Here is a 15,725-nt window from a genome sequence, read left to right on the forward strand (position 1 = left end):
AATGTTTATCAATATATATTTGTAATTATGTATATTTTTATACATTATTTTGTAATGTGCCCCCCATTTACTATAACGTTCTGAATTGATGACATTGTGTAATAACTTTTCTTAATGTTTTTATCTTTCTCTATAGGTTGGTATTTTGTATGGCATCTTTTTTTATCAAAATTCAAGTTTCTCCGGGAACTGGTGGGAGACACAGGATCCCAAGAGGGAGATCATGAACCTTCAGGGTCTGAAACTGAAGAAGACACTTCCTCCTCTCCACACAGAATCAGATCTGCTCGCCAAAGGAGGGCACCTGCTGACGAAGGCCACTGACCCCAGACATAGTCCTGTACTCGTGAAGGATGAAAGGCAGTTGGCAGCTTCTGTCTCTTAGTGACTTGGCTTTGAAATTTACTAATGACTGAAGAACATTTGTATTGGATTTTAAGTATGCCATATAAAATGTAAGCCATATAAAAATAAAGGGAATTAAAACCAAATTGGACTATTATAAATTTCATCTTAAGGATAATCTTTTGTTTCACTAGCTTTCTAATTAGACACTTATTCCTTGGCTTTTGGGCTTATTTTCTCGCACTGTTGCAGATCTGGTAAACATTAAAGGCTTGAAAAACCATATTTTATTAGCCCTAAAGTGTTCATTTTTCTCCCCAGTTTAACTTGTCAGAAATTGGGATGCGTCTCATTACTGTCAACCAGGTGATAGTCATGTAATTCTCCTACCTTGTGCATGTGCGAATTTACAGCTTGTCAACGTGTCATCCCTTTAGCCAACACGTGTATTGTTGGTATCAAATGTGTCAGATTTAATTGACATTTTAAAATGTCTTCAAAAAGATTACAGTATGATTCAGCATTGAAATGAAAAGTTATTGTGTATGCAGAAAAGCATGGAAACAGAGCAGCGGGGCATACATTTGATATCAGTGAAGCAAATATTCGTCGCTGGAGAAATGATCGAAATTCCATATTTTCTTGCAAAGCAACAACAAAATGTTTTACAGGACCTAAGAAAGGTAGATACCCACAAGTAGACGAAGCTGTACTACATTTTATCAGGGAGACACATGCAAAAGGATTGCCTATCACACACCAAGCAATGCAATTGAAGGCAGGAGAAATTGCCAAAACCCTGAGAATTGATGAAACAAAATTCAGAGCCACAGTACGCTGGTGTGATCGATTCATGCACTGAGCAGGACTGCTGTTAAGGCATCAAACATCATTTTTTGCCCCAAGCTCCCTGCTGCTATTGAACAGAAGACAGTGTTGGAGCACTCTTTCAAGAAGTGCTGTATAACCAGTACTCTTGACAACACTGGGGGTGACGTTACGTGGAAAAATGGAGACTTCAAGGACTGTGTTTTGAAAAGTGATTCAGAAGAGTTGGATTCAGAATATGAAGTTATAATTATTACTTAACCAATTTGTTTCACACATTTTCTTTACATATGTGCAAGATCAATATGATAAAAATCTGTTTAACTCAAAGCGCTGTTTCAATAAATATAAAAAACATTTTCTGTGATAAGAAAGCATTGTGTCATAGTTTAATGGGCAGTGTTTTTTCTTAGTGATACATACGGTGCAGCTTAACAATTGGTAGTATCTTAGGTTAAATTAAAAATGGTAGCTTGTAAATTTATTTTTCTTTTTAGGATAGCAGTTATTTATTGGGGAATTTGATTCTGACTCATAATGTTAAAATTGTTATCCTGTGTGAAACACATTTTATTTTGGGTGGGGGGTAACCTATTCAAGATTTTAGAATGGTAACTTAGGAATCTAAGAACTACCTTCTACTTTAGGAAGAATGGGATTAGTTACTCCCTTTGTATAGAAGGACTTTATACTCAAGGAATGTGTTGTGGAGAGAAACACTTCTTCACAAACAATTCAGTGACAAGACCTCAAAGGTAATGGGTATTGAGGAAAACAGCAGTGGGTGAAATTACCCGCTTGGCTGTAAAATGACTCTCTTGCCAGGTTTCTATGTTTGTCTTAACTGAACTCTGGACTGAGTGTTTACCAGGGAGGAGAGATAGGACTTAAAGAAACTTCCTGTTTAGTGTTACCTGCTTTGTAACAAGAATGAAATGCAAAGCCAACTTACTTTATTAATCCAAGTTCTTTTTATGTTTTTTTAAAACCTTTATTAAGAACTAGTCATCACAAGATATCTATTCAACCTCTATGTTATTATGATGGTGTGTTGTTATGTTTGATACCTCATACTTCTTGCTTAGAGTTTTGTTTAACAGTTCACTGACTCTGTCCCAAGTTGTGTTTGTGATGAACACCTCTTTGCTATATTGTAGCTTTTGGAGCTACTAAAAGGGAATTCACAGGACATAACTTTAGTTTTATTTATTTGCTAGGGGAATATTTCCTAGCAGCTGAGAACTAGGCATAGTCTTTCTGTCTTCATTTCTTTATTAGATACACGTTTCTATTTTTATGTGACTCTAGGGCATAACAAAATAGCGACAGTTTGAAGCATTAATTTTAATGCTCTGTAATAGCTAAATATCATCTTAAAATAGTCAGAAAAAAAATTCCCCCAAAACTTCTTGATAGTGGGAAGATATTTAAATTAGATTTTTCATAGTGTAATGTTTTGAACTATGGATTCTGTTTTATGGTGGATACCTGAGGTTAGATAATAGTTGCTGAAAATCTTAAAGTAGCTAGTGAGCTTCTTGTGTCAATATTAAAGAATGATGGCTGGCTGGGCGTGGTGGCTCACGCCTGTAATCCCAGCACTCTGGGAGGCCAAGTCGGGCGGATCACGAGGTCAGGAGATTGAGACCAGCCTGACTAACATGGTGAAACCTCTTCTCTACTAAAATACAAAAAATTAGCTGGGTGGTGCATGCCTGTAGTGATGAAACCTCTTCTCTACTAAAATACAAAAAATTAGCCGGGTGTGGTGGTGCATACCTGTAGTCCTAGCTACTCAGGAGGCTGAGGCAGGAGAATTGCTTGAACCCAGGAGGTGGAGATCACAGTGAGCCGAGATCGCGCCACTGTATTCCAACCTGGCAACAGAGGGAGAGTCTGTCTCATTTAAAAGAAAAATGATGGCTGATGTAACTCTCCCCTCAAAGTCTGGAAGAGTCATGCCCAAATTAATACAGGTTAATCTTTGTAGAGATACGTATGCTGGCATTATTTATTGACATTTATGCTTCAAGCATGTCTTATTTTATGTAATTTTAGGAAATATTTAACTTGTGAGATATACCTAAAAGCATACTAATTAGCTCTTAGACTCTCATTTAGGGAGGGCAAAGAAACATCACTGATACCAATGTGAAGATCTACAAACAAATCTTTTGTTTAGAACTTTTTTCTCTTTGTGCACCTCACAACACACTTACCATGGTACATATTTCTTAATGCCACTAAAAGAGGCAAGATAAATAGTTAACAGAATTATTTATGTAGTATAGTGTTTCTTTTCCTTTGCCTGTTCAGTGCTTTTGTAGCAAACTTACCAGAATTGCATCACAACTACATTTTCAGTCTCGGTGGGAGGTGAACTATCCTGTGATTAATTTTAGAGCTTAACAGTTTACGAGCATTAAAAACACATACCTGTATTAGAATCTTGTCTAAGCTCCCACAAAGAATGATGGTGATCAGCACGCCATCTTTCGAGGATTAATTCCAACATCGAGGACTGGTAGGTGGTTTTATTTCCTTCCCAACCAGCCATTCATTTCCAAATGTTTTGCCTTCGAAACTTTTTGTGAAAATTGCCTGTACCAATTGCATTGGTTGCGTTGCTCTGATTTAAATGCCAAAAATACTAAATATTTGTGTAGTGCTGTTAAACGAGATTTTTGATATTTCCATCAAAATGAATATAAAATTCACTTGATGGATTTCGTAGTGGTATTTTCATAGTTGAAACAAATATATTGCTCTGTGGTAGACAGACACTTCACAGACATGCAGACCCATTTCTTTAGATAGTAGGTTGAAAACCCATTTTAATTTTATTTTGCTGAAAGTTTGGAATATGTAAAGTAGTGGATTCACAAAACATGACATTGAAAGATTTGAAAGAGCAACAAAATTGTTGCTCTTAAAAGTACAATTTTGAATAACGAATTTTGAACAATGATGCAGTCTTTTTAAAATTCAGTTTTCTCAAATAGTATGTGTTAACGTAAGATGTAACTAGGTTTTGCCTGGTAAACTTTAAGTGCTTTTATATTTGAGGTTGACTTTAAAAAGCCATTGAGTAGTCCTCAAAGGTTATGGACGCTCAAGCGACTAATGGGAGAGTGTTCTGTTGTGGAGTCTAGAACTAAAGCACCTTGTATTGTCTGCTTCTAAAGTGTCCTATAGTTTTTAACTCAAAGTGTAAAGAGTAACATTTTATCTTACATCAATTAAAGCTACGTTTTTCATTTGTTAGTGTACGTGTGCTGCCTGTTTCATGGGGAATGTTTAACATGATCCTCCAAGTTGGTTCTATGCATAACCATTCACCAAATACTGCTGCTGTGGTTCCTTATAGGAAATATTCTGTGCTCTGCTATGAGGCATTGCCATCTTGCTGCTTGACAAATAGGTTTATAAAGATTTAGAATTCTGTGTTTTAATAGTACCTTTGTATATATAACAAGATGTAAAATTAAAGATGAGGAATGTGTGTAAATGATCATTCACTGTTTTAAAACCGGTCAGTACTCTAAAGCTTCTGTGGTTTGTATGATGTTTTGACTTTCACTTTAAACAACACAGAATAAATTAAAATGAAAACAAACAAAAGTTGTGTGTGTCTCATTGCTAAAGGATAGTAAGCATGAAGAGTGCCTTGGATGTGAAGGGATTTGAAAGCAGCCATTCTTACTAATGGTCCACACTTCCCCTTATTTTTCAAACTCTAAAAATCTAGAAGAAATAATATTTCTTAGTGCCATGAAAGTAAATGACTTAGGACATATATACAGCGTTAAAGGACACACGTATATATATGTCCTTTAACACTGTATATGTGTGTGTGTGTGTGTATATATAGCGTTAGAGCTATGTTATTACATTTACCTTATTTAAGCTTCTGTTTTCTTCCCATGCAATATTCAACACCCTCAAGGTTGTTTTGTTAACCTGTTTGCCATAGATCATGTTTCACGTCTTTGTTAGTATTAACAACCAGGAAGATGGAGGAAACTGATCAAAGCCAAGTAAAAAGATTGAGGAGTTTCTTTGAGAATGCAGTTGAGATAGAAAGCCATGAATTTCACTGGCTGGGGGCATGTTGTGACTTCTCCAGTGCTCAGCTGCTAAGAATGTGGGATGGGAAAAAGTGGATTGGTGCTAGGGTTGGATTTTGCAAGACAGGTGTGTCTGAAAGGCAAGGTCGTTAGAGATTGCTGGAGATTAGCCCTGGAATTTGGGCTGGGTCTTGAGAGAAGTCGGATCAGTAAGGCACTGGTAAACTGGGTGAAAGGGAAGGGATAGGGATTGAAAAAATGAATGTGACGTGTAGGATAGGAAGTTTGGGATGGAGACTAGGTGAAGTAGTTCTGAGCAGTGACACTAACAGCCATAGAAAAGGGGGATCTGAGAACAGTGACTCATTTTAGCATATTATCTGAACCTCAGAATGGCAGCTAATACTTTCCACATGATGGCTACAGTTGGAATAGAGAAGATAACCATGACTTGGGGGCCATGTCAGGGACTTGGAAGACTGATCTTAAGGTCTGGGATGTCCTTAAAGGGAGGAGGGAGCTTCCTGAAAATGGAAGAGGAATGTTCTGGGAGAGCTGTGAGAATGCTCTTTCCTCATCCTGGCCCCCATCCCCTGGGCATCTCTACAAGTGCATTAGTCTATCATGTGTAAGTACTTCATCTGAATTGTAAGAATGATGCTGTTTACAAAGAACTTTGTGGGGATTAGAGGAGGAAGAAGGGAAGGACAGCAAAAGCTTCACGAAGAATCTTAAAGGAGGCCAGGCATGGTGGCTCATGCCTGTAATCCCAGCACTTTGGGAGGCCAAGGTGGGCGGATCACCTGAGGTCAGGAGTTCGAAACCAGCCTGGTCACCGTGGTGAAATCCCATCTCTACTAAAAAATACAAAGCTGGGCGTGGTGGTGGGCACCTGTAATCCCAGCAACTTGGGAAGCTGAGGCAGGAAAATTGCTTGAACCTGGGAAGAGGAGGTTGCAGTGAGCCGAGATCATGCCACTGCACTCCATCCTGGGTGAGAGAGCGAGACTCCATCTCAAAAAGAAAGGAGTAGGAGTTTTCCAAGTAGTGGATGAGGATTCTAGATAAAAGAATGTGCACAGGCAGTGTCACCGGAAGGTGCCTTGCTTGGAGAACTGCAGTTGGTCATTCCTGAAATAGAGAATGCAAGTGTCGGGGGCGGGGGTGGGGGTTCACTGTTTTGACACTAGACATGTATAGTCTAGATCACTAAAAGACTTTGTGTGCAGTGGCAAAGGCTTTGAGGTTCATGTCATATGAGACAGAGAGTACTAACATGTTTTAAATTGAGAGAGCACTGATGTGCTTATTTAACATATGCTGAGTAGTCGACTGATCTTCCAGCCACCTGGACTAGAGGCAGGTGGCTTAGCTCGTGCTAACTGCAGGGAGGAGGACTAATTGGAGGCACAATGGAAACAGGTTGTCTTTTAACTGGTCCAAGCAAGAAAAAACTAATGGCAGACTGGAAAGGAGCAATGAGCATGGAAAGTTTGAGGATATGAAAAATCAATAGGACTTGAGATTAGATTGTGAAGGAGAAGGAGAAGCGAAGGATGATTTCAGCATTTAAGTTTGCAGTTGGCAACCTGGGTATCATTCTTGATACTCCGATGTCCTATACCCAACACATCAGCGAGTCTTGTTGATTTTTTTTCTGCAATAGCTCTTGAAACCATATACTTTCTTCCATTTTCTTATTACTGTCTGTAGGCAATGTAATGTAGTTGTCATAAAATTAGACATAAATTGTGGCCTGTGAAATTAGACTTCTGTGTGCCTCATTTTTCGTCTGTAAAATGGGTATGAATAGTAGTACCTCTCTCAGAGGGCTTTTGTAATGGAGGAAATGAGTTTATACCCAAAGCATTTAGAAGTGTGCCCAGCATATAGCGGTTATTCCCTGCTATGATAATGCTCACTTGGGCCACTGCAGTAGTGGCCATTTCAAATATCTACAGCCCATCTTTCGTATTTTCTTTTCCTTTCTTTCTTTTTTTTTTTTTTTTGATATGGAGTCTCCCTCTGTCCCCAGGCTGGAGTGCAGTGGCGGGATCTCGGCTCACTGCAACCTCCACCTCCCGGGTTCCAGCGATTCTATTGCCTCAGCCTCCTCAGTAGCTGAGACCACAGGCTCACGCCACCACGCCCAGCTAATTTTTATAATTTTGGTAGAGATAGAGTTTTACCTTCGGCCAGGATGGTCTCGATCCCTTGACCTCGCGATCCGCCCATCTCAGCCTCCCAAAGTGCTGGGATTACAGGTGTGAGCCACCATACCTGGCCCATATTTTCTCTTATTGTTACCAAGAATGAGCTTTTCACAACTCCAAATTTGTCTTCTTGCTTACAACATGTGAATAGGTTCCCATTGCTTCTAGGAAAAAGGTGGAAAATCTTCAGTGTGCTGGTGACACACTCATGTCTGCATTTGCAGTCTCCCCAGCAGCGTCTCATCCTCTTACTCTATACGCTCATGGCCACGCGAGTCATCCCTCAGTTATGCATACATGCCGTCCTCGGACATCCCCGCCCTGCTCACTGGATCCTTCCACTGGACACGCCCCTCACTCAAACACTTGCCTTCTCTCTCCTTCCCTTCCAGTCCTTCTTTCAATTTAAGCTCACAAATCACTTTCTCAGGAAAGTGTTCTTTGAACACAGCCCCCTTCCCAGACAAACTCTTACAGAGATGTCTTCCTTCCCTCAGTGGCCTGATCCCAGACAAGAATTGAACATTTGTTGGTGGATTTTTTAAAAATTAAGTGCCTCCAGTCCCACTATGTTGAATTAATTAAACAATATTTCAAGATAAAGTAGAACTTATATCAAAATAACATTTTAGCCTGCAATCTTTTTGTTGGAATCTGAGAGTTTAAAATATTATAAAAGATACCTTATGCCTGCCTAATGAGCGTCTCCTGAAAGTGGCCATTTTCTTTAATCAGCAAACACAGAAGTGTATGTTCATGAGATCCATATTCTTCATGCCTCTAATGCTGCATCTTCTGTGTCCATTTCAGTCCATCTCTTCTGCAAAGGTCAAAGGATCCCGTCCGGTGCTATCAGAAGAGCAGCTTGTGACCACGAGGTGGCGACAGTTTTCAAGAGTTGGCAGGTAAGGACCCTTTCTATTCCGGTCTGTTCAGGGGTGTGCTCCTTTAAAAGGGTGTCGCTGGGTGGAAGCTTGGTAACTATATGGCACCTTGTTTTGTGTCATAGGTATTTAACCTAGCCTTCTTTACCTTAAAGCAGCTGGGGCGAGCATGTGAGTTGTTGATCAAACTGGAGCGCTTGAGAGTGAGGGGAGGAGGGTGGATTATACATCATTGGTCCAGGACAACAGATATAAACCAGGATCGTGCCGGCCACACAGGGGCATCTTTTTTCTCCCCCTAAAGCCAAGTCAGGTGACAATATTTACAGTCTCTCTGACACCCACTGATGAACACGTGAAGTTGGAGAGAAAAGGAGTGTTCCCAAATAGCATGTGAACGTTTTTTCCCTGTGTAGGACTCGAAAAAGTAAATCATTTCAGCAAATGAGTGAGGAGAGGATGATTGATCCCAAGGCGCACATATTTATTTGTGGGAGTCAGAGAAACCCTATCTTTGGTGGGATATCTTGGAAATAGTAAGGCTTTTTTATAAAAAAAAATTTTTTTTTTTTTGAGAGAGTCTCACTCTGTGCCCGGGCTGGAGTGCAGTGGTGTGATCTTGGCTCACTGCAACTACCACCTCCTGGGTTCAAGTGATTCTCCCAGAGGAGCTGGGACTACAGGCCTCAGCCACTACTTCTGGCTGATTTTTGTATTTTTAGTAGAGACAGGATTTCACCATCTGGGCAGGCTGGTCTTGAACTCCTGACCTCAGGTGATCTACCTGCCTTGGCCTCTCAAAGTGCTGGGACTACAGGTGTGAGCCACTGTGCCAGCCCAAAATAGTAAAAAATAGTAAAGTTTTGTGTTGAAGTAGCTGTCATTTGCAAAATCCTTTCTTATATACTGCCTTCACTGAACTTCACAGCTTTGTGAGGGGTAAGGAAGGAAGGAAAGGTATTATCCTTTACAGGTAAAGAAACTGAAGTTCAATTTCTTGGCCATGGATGTGATAAGTGCAAACCCTGGGCTTCTGCCTTGTTACTTAGAGAAGGGGAAATACTTAAAACATTCGAATCACTGTATGTCATTCAGCACAAAAGAAAATGAACGCATATTCAAATGCAAACAGAAGATGAAGCCCTAAGTTATATGAGCATACCTGGCTGGATAAACTCATTGAGAGAGTATTGGTGTGGCACTGGGTTTCCCTCACTCCATACGGACTCAACAGGTTTAGGCTCACTGGGGTTCTAAATCTGGGTTGTCCAACAAGGAGGACTTAAAAAGGTTTGGAGGAAAGGTGTGTTTAACAAGAGCAAGCGGCCTGTGGGCAGTGTGGTTGGATTCCCAGGTGTGAATAGTAGAAAGCCAGACCGGGTGCGCTGGCTCACGCCTGTAATCCCAACACTCTAATCCCAGTGTTGGGATTACAGGCAGCGGATCACCTGAGGTTGGGAGTTCAAGACCAACCTGAACAACACGGAGAAACCCCGTCTCTACTGAAAATACAAAACTAGCCGGGCATGGTGGTGTGTGCCTGTAATCCCAGCTACACAGGAGGCTGAGGCAGGAGAATGGCTTGAACCTGGGAGGCGGAGGTTGCGGTGAGCCAAGATCGTGCCATTGCACTCCAGCCTGGGTAACAAAAGCAAAACTCTGTCTCAAAAAAAAAAAAAAAAATAGTAGAAACCTGTACCCTGTGTCCACATAGTCTGGAAGATTGCAGGTCTTTAATGAGGGTGGCTTGCAGATACTTGGGATCTGAACACTAAGCTCTGGCTTTGGAAGTTTTCTGTGGCCACCTTGTACCCAGGGAGCGATGCTGTGAGCAGCAAGAAGGACCCCACGGGGCCTATGGCGAGTGTCTCAGTGAGAGTGCTGATGACCTGAAGAGCAAAGGCTGTTGCTTAGTTTTCTGGATTGTGGAGGACCCATTGGGCTCTTAGGGAGAGAGAGATACGTTGCCAGTAATGACTAATATTGAATGTCTCACTAGCCCTGGTAAGTAGACTCAGAGTCACGTTTAATTTGATTGAGAAAGCAAACCCAAATACATAACAAATCTTGCGTGGACTGTTGTCAGGCTAACGCATACTCATTAATGATTACATGTAAAAACAAGTCCTCCACTCCTCCCCAGACCAAAAAATGAAACACGGAAAGAAGCCCAGGGCCCTGGCCTGTTTTCCAGGCCGCTTTATTCCTGACCCACACCATCCGTCTGTCAGTCCTGCCCCATGCTGCCGCAAATGCCAATCACCTGGCCTGGTGACCCCTCACCTGCACCTCAAGGGCCACCTCTTCCATGCAGCCTTCCCTGGACCCCTGTGGTCCTGTGGCCTTCTGTTGGCACCTCCAGGAGCTCACTCACTCGCCTCCTTCTAGATTCGTGTTCTCAGCATGCAGAATCAGCTGGGTGTTTGCTGAGTGCAGAGTCTTGTCCATGTCTTATTGAAATCCACTGAATCATACCCTCTGGAGGTCTGGACTAAGAAGCTGTATTTTTAACATGTGTCCCTGCAGGTGATTTCTATCCTTTCTTTACCCCTTGTGCTGGCTTGAATAGTGTCCTTCCAAAATTCATGTCTACCTGGAAGCTGTGACTGTGACCTTATTTGGAAATGGGGTGTCTGCAGGTGTAATCACAGTAAGATGAGGTTATACTGGGTTGGGGTGGGCCCTAATCCAATGACTAGTGTCCTTATAAGAACAGGGAAATTCAGAGCCCCAGAGAAATGTGAGGATGGAGACATTGACAAACCAAAGAAGCCACGGACTGCCAGCACCACAGAAGCAAGGAGAGAGGTGTGGAGCCAATCTTCCTCTGAGCCTCCAAAGAGGAGCCAAGCCTGCCCATGCCTTGATTTCAGACTTCCAGCCCCTAGGCAGTGAGAGCATAAGATTCTGTTCTTTTTTTTTGAGATGGAGTTTTGTGCTCTATTGCCCAAGTGCAATGGCGCAATCTCGGCTCACCACAACCTCCACTTCCTGGGTTCAAGTGATTCTCCTGCCTCACCCTCCTGAGTTGCTGGAATTACAGCCATGCACCACTATGCCTGGCTAATTTTTTTGTATTTTTAGTAGAGACAGGGTTTCTCCATGTTGGCCAGGCTGGTCTTGAACTCCCGGCCTCAGGTGATCCGCCCATCTTGGCTTCCCAAAGTGTTGGGCTTACAGGCGTGAGCCACAGCTCCCAGCCAAGATTCTGTTCTTCTAAGCCACCAAGTGCGTGGTACTTTTTCTACTGCAGCCCTAGGTAACAAATACCACCCTGTACCTCTCTCTTTCCTATCTTCTATTGTCTGAAGTTCTTTATTTCACCTTCCCCTTTACAGGAAGTTGCATTTCTTATTTAAATTATTTTCATATTATAGTGGACTTATGTCAATTTTTTGGGGTGATTCAGTAAATGATCGCTTGGGGGAACACATGTGTCTACCCACCTTGTGTGTCTTGGGAGGCCAAGCCCATCTCTCTCAGTAAAAGAAAATTCCAGACATTAGTTTCCTTGCCTTCACTGCAGCAATGGTGCAAGCACATCACCTCGTCTCCACAGACACATGTTCCCACCAGTGGTTGAGCCGGGTAGAAGCTCAGAGCCCCAAGGAGGCTGCCTGACAGAGACGTCGCTCTGGATCTGCCGTGGCAGCTGCAGTGGCTTGAGTCGCCCACCCCAAGGGGTTCTAGGGTGGCGTGTGTGCTGACATGGCGGGGGCAGTGCAGGAGGCAAGGGCTGTTCTGTCATCACCAGGCCAGCTCCGCACCCTGACGGTGACATTGGTCCCACTAGTGCTTCCCTTGACTGTATTCCTACTGATCCTGTGAGATACCCGATATTCTCACTCTCTCTCTCTCTCTTTTTTTTTTTCTTTTTGAGACAGGGTCTCACTCTGTTGTCCAGGCTGGAGTATGGTGTGATCTCAGCTCACTGCAACCCCTGCCTCACAGGCTTGACTGATCCTCCTACCTCAGCATCCCGAGTGGCTGGAATTACAAGCATGTGCCACCATGCCCTGCTAGTTTTTATATTTTTAGTAGAAATAGGGTTTTACCATGTTGCCCAGGCTGGTCTCAAACTCCTAGGCTCAAGTGATCTGCTTGCCTCATCCTCCCAAAGTGCTGAGATTACAGGCATGAACCACCGCGCCTGGCCAAATATTCTTTTTAATACATCTCTTTCCTGCTTAAATCAGCCCCAGTTGGTTTCTGTTGCTTGCATCTAAAAAGCCTGATTGTCATGGGTGGGGCTTTCTCTCTCTCTTTTCTTTCTTTCCTTTTTTTCTTTTTGTTTTTTCCCTTCCTTTCTCTTTCTTTTTCCTCTCTTACTTCCGTCTGTCTTTCTCTTTCCTCACTTTCTTTCTTTCAACAAAGTTGCTTGTTCAGCAAAATCTGAAGACAGACAATAATGTTCATTCTTCAACATCAGGACCTCAGGAGGTAGTAAATGTTTCATCCTATCCACCTTTCTTGTGATTGGGGCTGAATATGTTTGTTAATTTTAACTAAGTAATTATTATTAGTCATTAATTAGTCATCATCATCATTAGCATTAGCACTAGCCAAGCATGGTGGCAGGTGCCTGTAATCCCAGATACTTGGGAGGGTGAAGCAGGAGAATCGCTTGAACCCATGGTTGTTGCATATTTAAGAGTTGAAGCTTCTTGAGCTATACTGACTTGTTTCCCGGTTTCTTTACTTTCTCTCTCTCTCCTCCCTCCCTCCCTCCCTTCCTTCCTCTTTCTCTTTCTCTTTCCTTCCTTCCTCCCTCCCTTCCCCCCCTTCCCCTCCTTTCTTTTCTTTTTTTTTTCTTTTCTTTTCTTTCTCGGAGTTTCGCTCTTGTTGCCCAGGTTGGAGTGTAATGGCGCAATCTCGGCTCACTGCAACCTCTGTCTCCCAGGTTCAAGTGATTCTCCTGCTTCACCCTCCCAAGTATCTGGGATTACAGGCACCTGCCACCACGCTTGGCTAATTTTTGGTATTTAATAGAGATGAGATTTCACCATGTTGGTCAAGCTGGTCTCAAACACCTGGCCTCAAGTGATCCACCTGCCTCAGTCTCCCAAAGTGCTGGGATTTCAGGCGTGAGCCACTGTGCTTGGCAGATTTTTTATAGAGTCAAATATACTATCGGTATTTATTAAATAGCTCCTGGATTTGTAGTTTTTATTAAGAAAATCTTTGCCACTCATAGTAAATTCATACTTGTTTAGATTTTCTTGCAAAATTTTAATCTCGCTTTCTTATTTATTTAATCTTTTTTTTTTTTTTTTGAGATGGAGTCTCGCTCTGTCTCCAGGGTGGAGTGCAGTGGTGCAATCTTGGCTCACTGCAACCTCCACCTCCCGGGTTCAAGCAATTCCCCTGCTTCAGCCTCCTGAGTAGCTGGGACTACAGGTGTGCACCACCATGCCCAGCTAGTTTTTGTATTTTTAGTAGAGATGGGGTTTCACCATGCTGGCCAGGATGATCTCGATCTCCTGACTGCATGATCCACCTGCCTCAGCCTCCCAAAGTACTGGGATTAGAGGCATTAGCCACCGCGCCTGGCCGGGTTTATTTTTATATGATATGATATGAGGTAGTAACCTGGGTTTATGTTCTTTCATATCCACATATGACAAATGCCTGGAATTTTTTTTCCTTTTTTTTAATTGCATTTTAGGTTTTGAGGTACCTGTGAAGAATGTGCAAGATTGTTGCATAGGTACACACATGAAATGCCTGGAATTTTAATTTTAGACAGGGGGTGATCTTCCCCTTATCATAGTCCCTGCACAGATGATCACATTTCTTGTGTTTGCTGGGCCGTGTGCAGACGTTTCTAGTCCACCTTTCATAAGCAAGGCTCAGTGACTCATGCAAGGGCCTGGTCCAATTTCTTTGCCTTCTGAAGTTTGGAGGTCACATCTGTCCATGTGAGCTAATACACCAGGTCCTAGGGCCTCTATCAGGATGGGATAAAATACTGCCATTATATCCAGCTCATCTATGGTTTGCAGTAGGAGGGAAGGCTTGTCTGCATTACTTTAGTTTGTGGTCTTGCCAGAAAAGATCCCTAATATTGGATGTATATTTTGAACATTGGAAACCAAGTATAGAGCACCTCTGGGTCCTGTGTGAAATGAGTCCCCCTGTACCTGTCACCACCACGGGGCTCCGCGGTTGCCACCTTCAGGTGCTGTTCTGTACTGCCAATTCCCATTAAATGTCAGGTCCCATTCCAGTGTATTAGCCAGCCTCCTGCCCAGAAGACTTGTAATCTTTGGGGTAGTTGTTCTTCTTTGGTCTTTATTTATTTATTATTATTTTTGAAACAGAGTCTTGTTCTGTCATCTAGGCTGAAGTGCAGTGGTGCCGTCTCAACTCATCACAACCTCCGCCTCCTGGGTTCAAGCGATTCTCGTGCCTCAGCCACCCGAGTACCTGAGACTACAGGCGCGCACCGCCAGGCCTGGCTGATTTTTGTACTTTAAGTAGAGACGGGGTTTCACTGTGTTGGCCAGGCTGGTCTCAGCCTCTTGACCTCAGGTGATCTCCCTGCCTTGGCCTCCCAAAGTGCTGGGATTATAGGTGTGAGCCACCACGCCCAGCCAGTAGTTGCTTTTTAAACTGGAAGGAAAGCAGTTGTTGTTAAGTCTATGAGGCATGCTTTTGAGTGAACTTAATGTGCATGAAAGAAATTAGATTGAGAAACTTGAGAATAGAGTCCCATGAAAATGTATAGTCCAGACAAAGGACCTTACATGCTATTGTATTTGCTGGGATGACAAAAAACACCAAGCATTTTCTTCTGTAGGTCAGAACGTTAGAAGTAGGTTATGCTGTTTTCGTTGTAGTTTCCTTTTTTGTTTGTTTATTGACTTTTTGTTTGTGAGGAGAGTGATTGACATGCGGAAATTTACTTAGTATCAGATAAGAATCAAAGAATAGCTTCACATTTTCTCTTTCTTTCCCCGCCTACCACCTCTTCTTTTCACAGGTATTGATAGCTTCACTTTCTTTTTTTTTTTTTTTTTGAGACAGAGTCTTGCTCTGTCACCCAGGCTGGAGTGCAGTGGTGCAATCTCGGGTCACTGCAACCTCCGCCTCCTGGGTGCTAGCGATTCTTCTGCCTCAGCCTCCCGAGTAGCTGGGACTACAGGCACATGCCACTATGCCTGGCTAATTTTTTGTATTTTAGTAGAGATGGGATTTCACCACGTGGCCTAGGCTGGTCTCAAACTCATGAGCTCAGGCAATCTACCTGCCTTGGACTCTCAAAGTGCTAGGATTATAGGTGTAAGCCACTGTGCCCGGCCGAGAGTTCAATTTTTTTTTTTTTTTGAGAGTTCAATTTTTTTTTTTTTTGAGAGTTCAATTTTTTATAAAAGGATAACATTTCCCGT

General features: G+C 42.5%; 1 protein-coding gene and 1 long non-coding RNA gene across 2 annotated transcripts in view; both read left to right on the plus strand.

The window, feature by feature from the left end:
- The window catches only part of SMIM13 (small integral membrane protein 13), a 43,327-nt gene extending 38,539 nt beyond the window's left edge, over positions 1–4,788 (plus strand). Inside the window, exon 2 of the mRNA XM_012440358.3 lies at positions 137–4,788. Within this exon, the coding sequence (XP_012295781.1) occupies positions 137–324 (188 nt within the window). The 3' untranslated portion in view covers positions 325–4,788. The remainder of the gene's footprint in view (positions 1–136) is intronic.
- Positions 4,789–8,303: 3,515 nt separating this feature from the next.
- LOC135269221 (uncharacterized) overlaps positions 8,304–15,725 on the plus strand; it is a 62,639-nt gene continuing 55,217 nt past the window's right edge. Inside the window, exon 1 of the long non-coding RNA XR_010337539.1 lies at positions 8,304–8,358. This is a non-coding gene — a long non-coding RNA (uncharacterized LOC135269221). The remainder of the gene's footprint in view (positions 8,359–15,725) is intronic.

Source organism: Aotus nancymaae, unplaced genomic scaffold (assembly GCF_030222135.1).
Source record: "Aotus nancymaae isolate 86718 unplaced genomic scaffold, 86718_ANA_hifiasm-v0.15.2.pri h1tg000051l, whole genome shotgun sequence".
NCBI lineage: Eukaryota > Metazoa > Chordata > Mammalia > Primates > Aotidae > Aotus > Aotus nancymaae.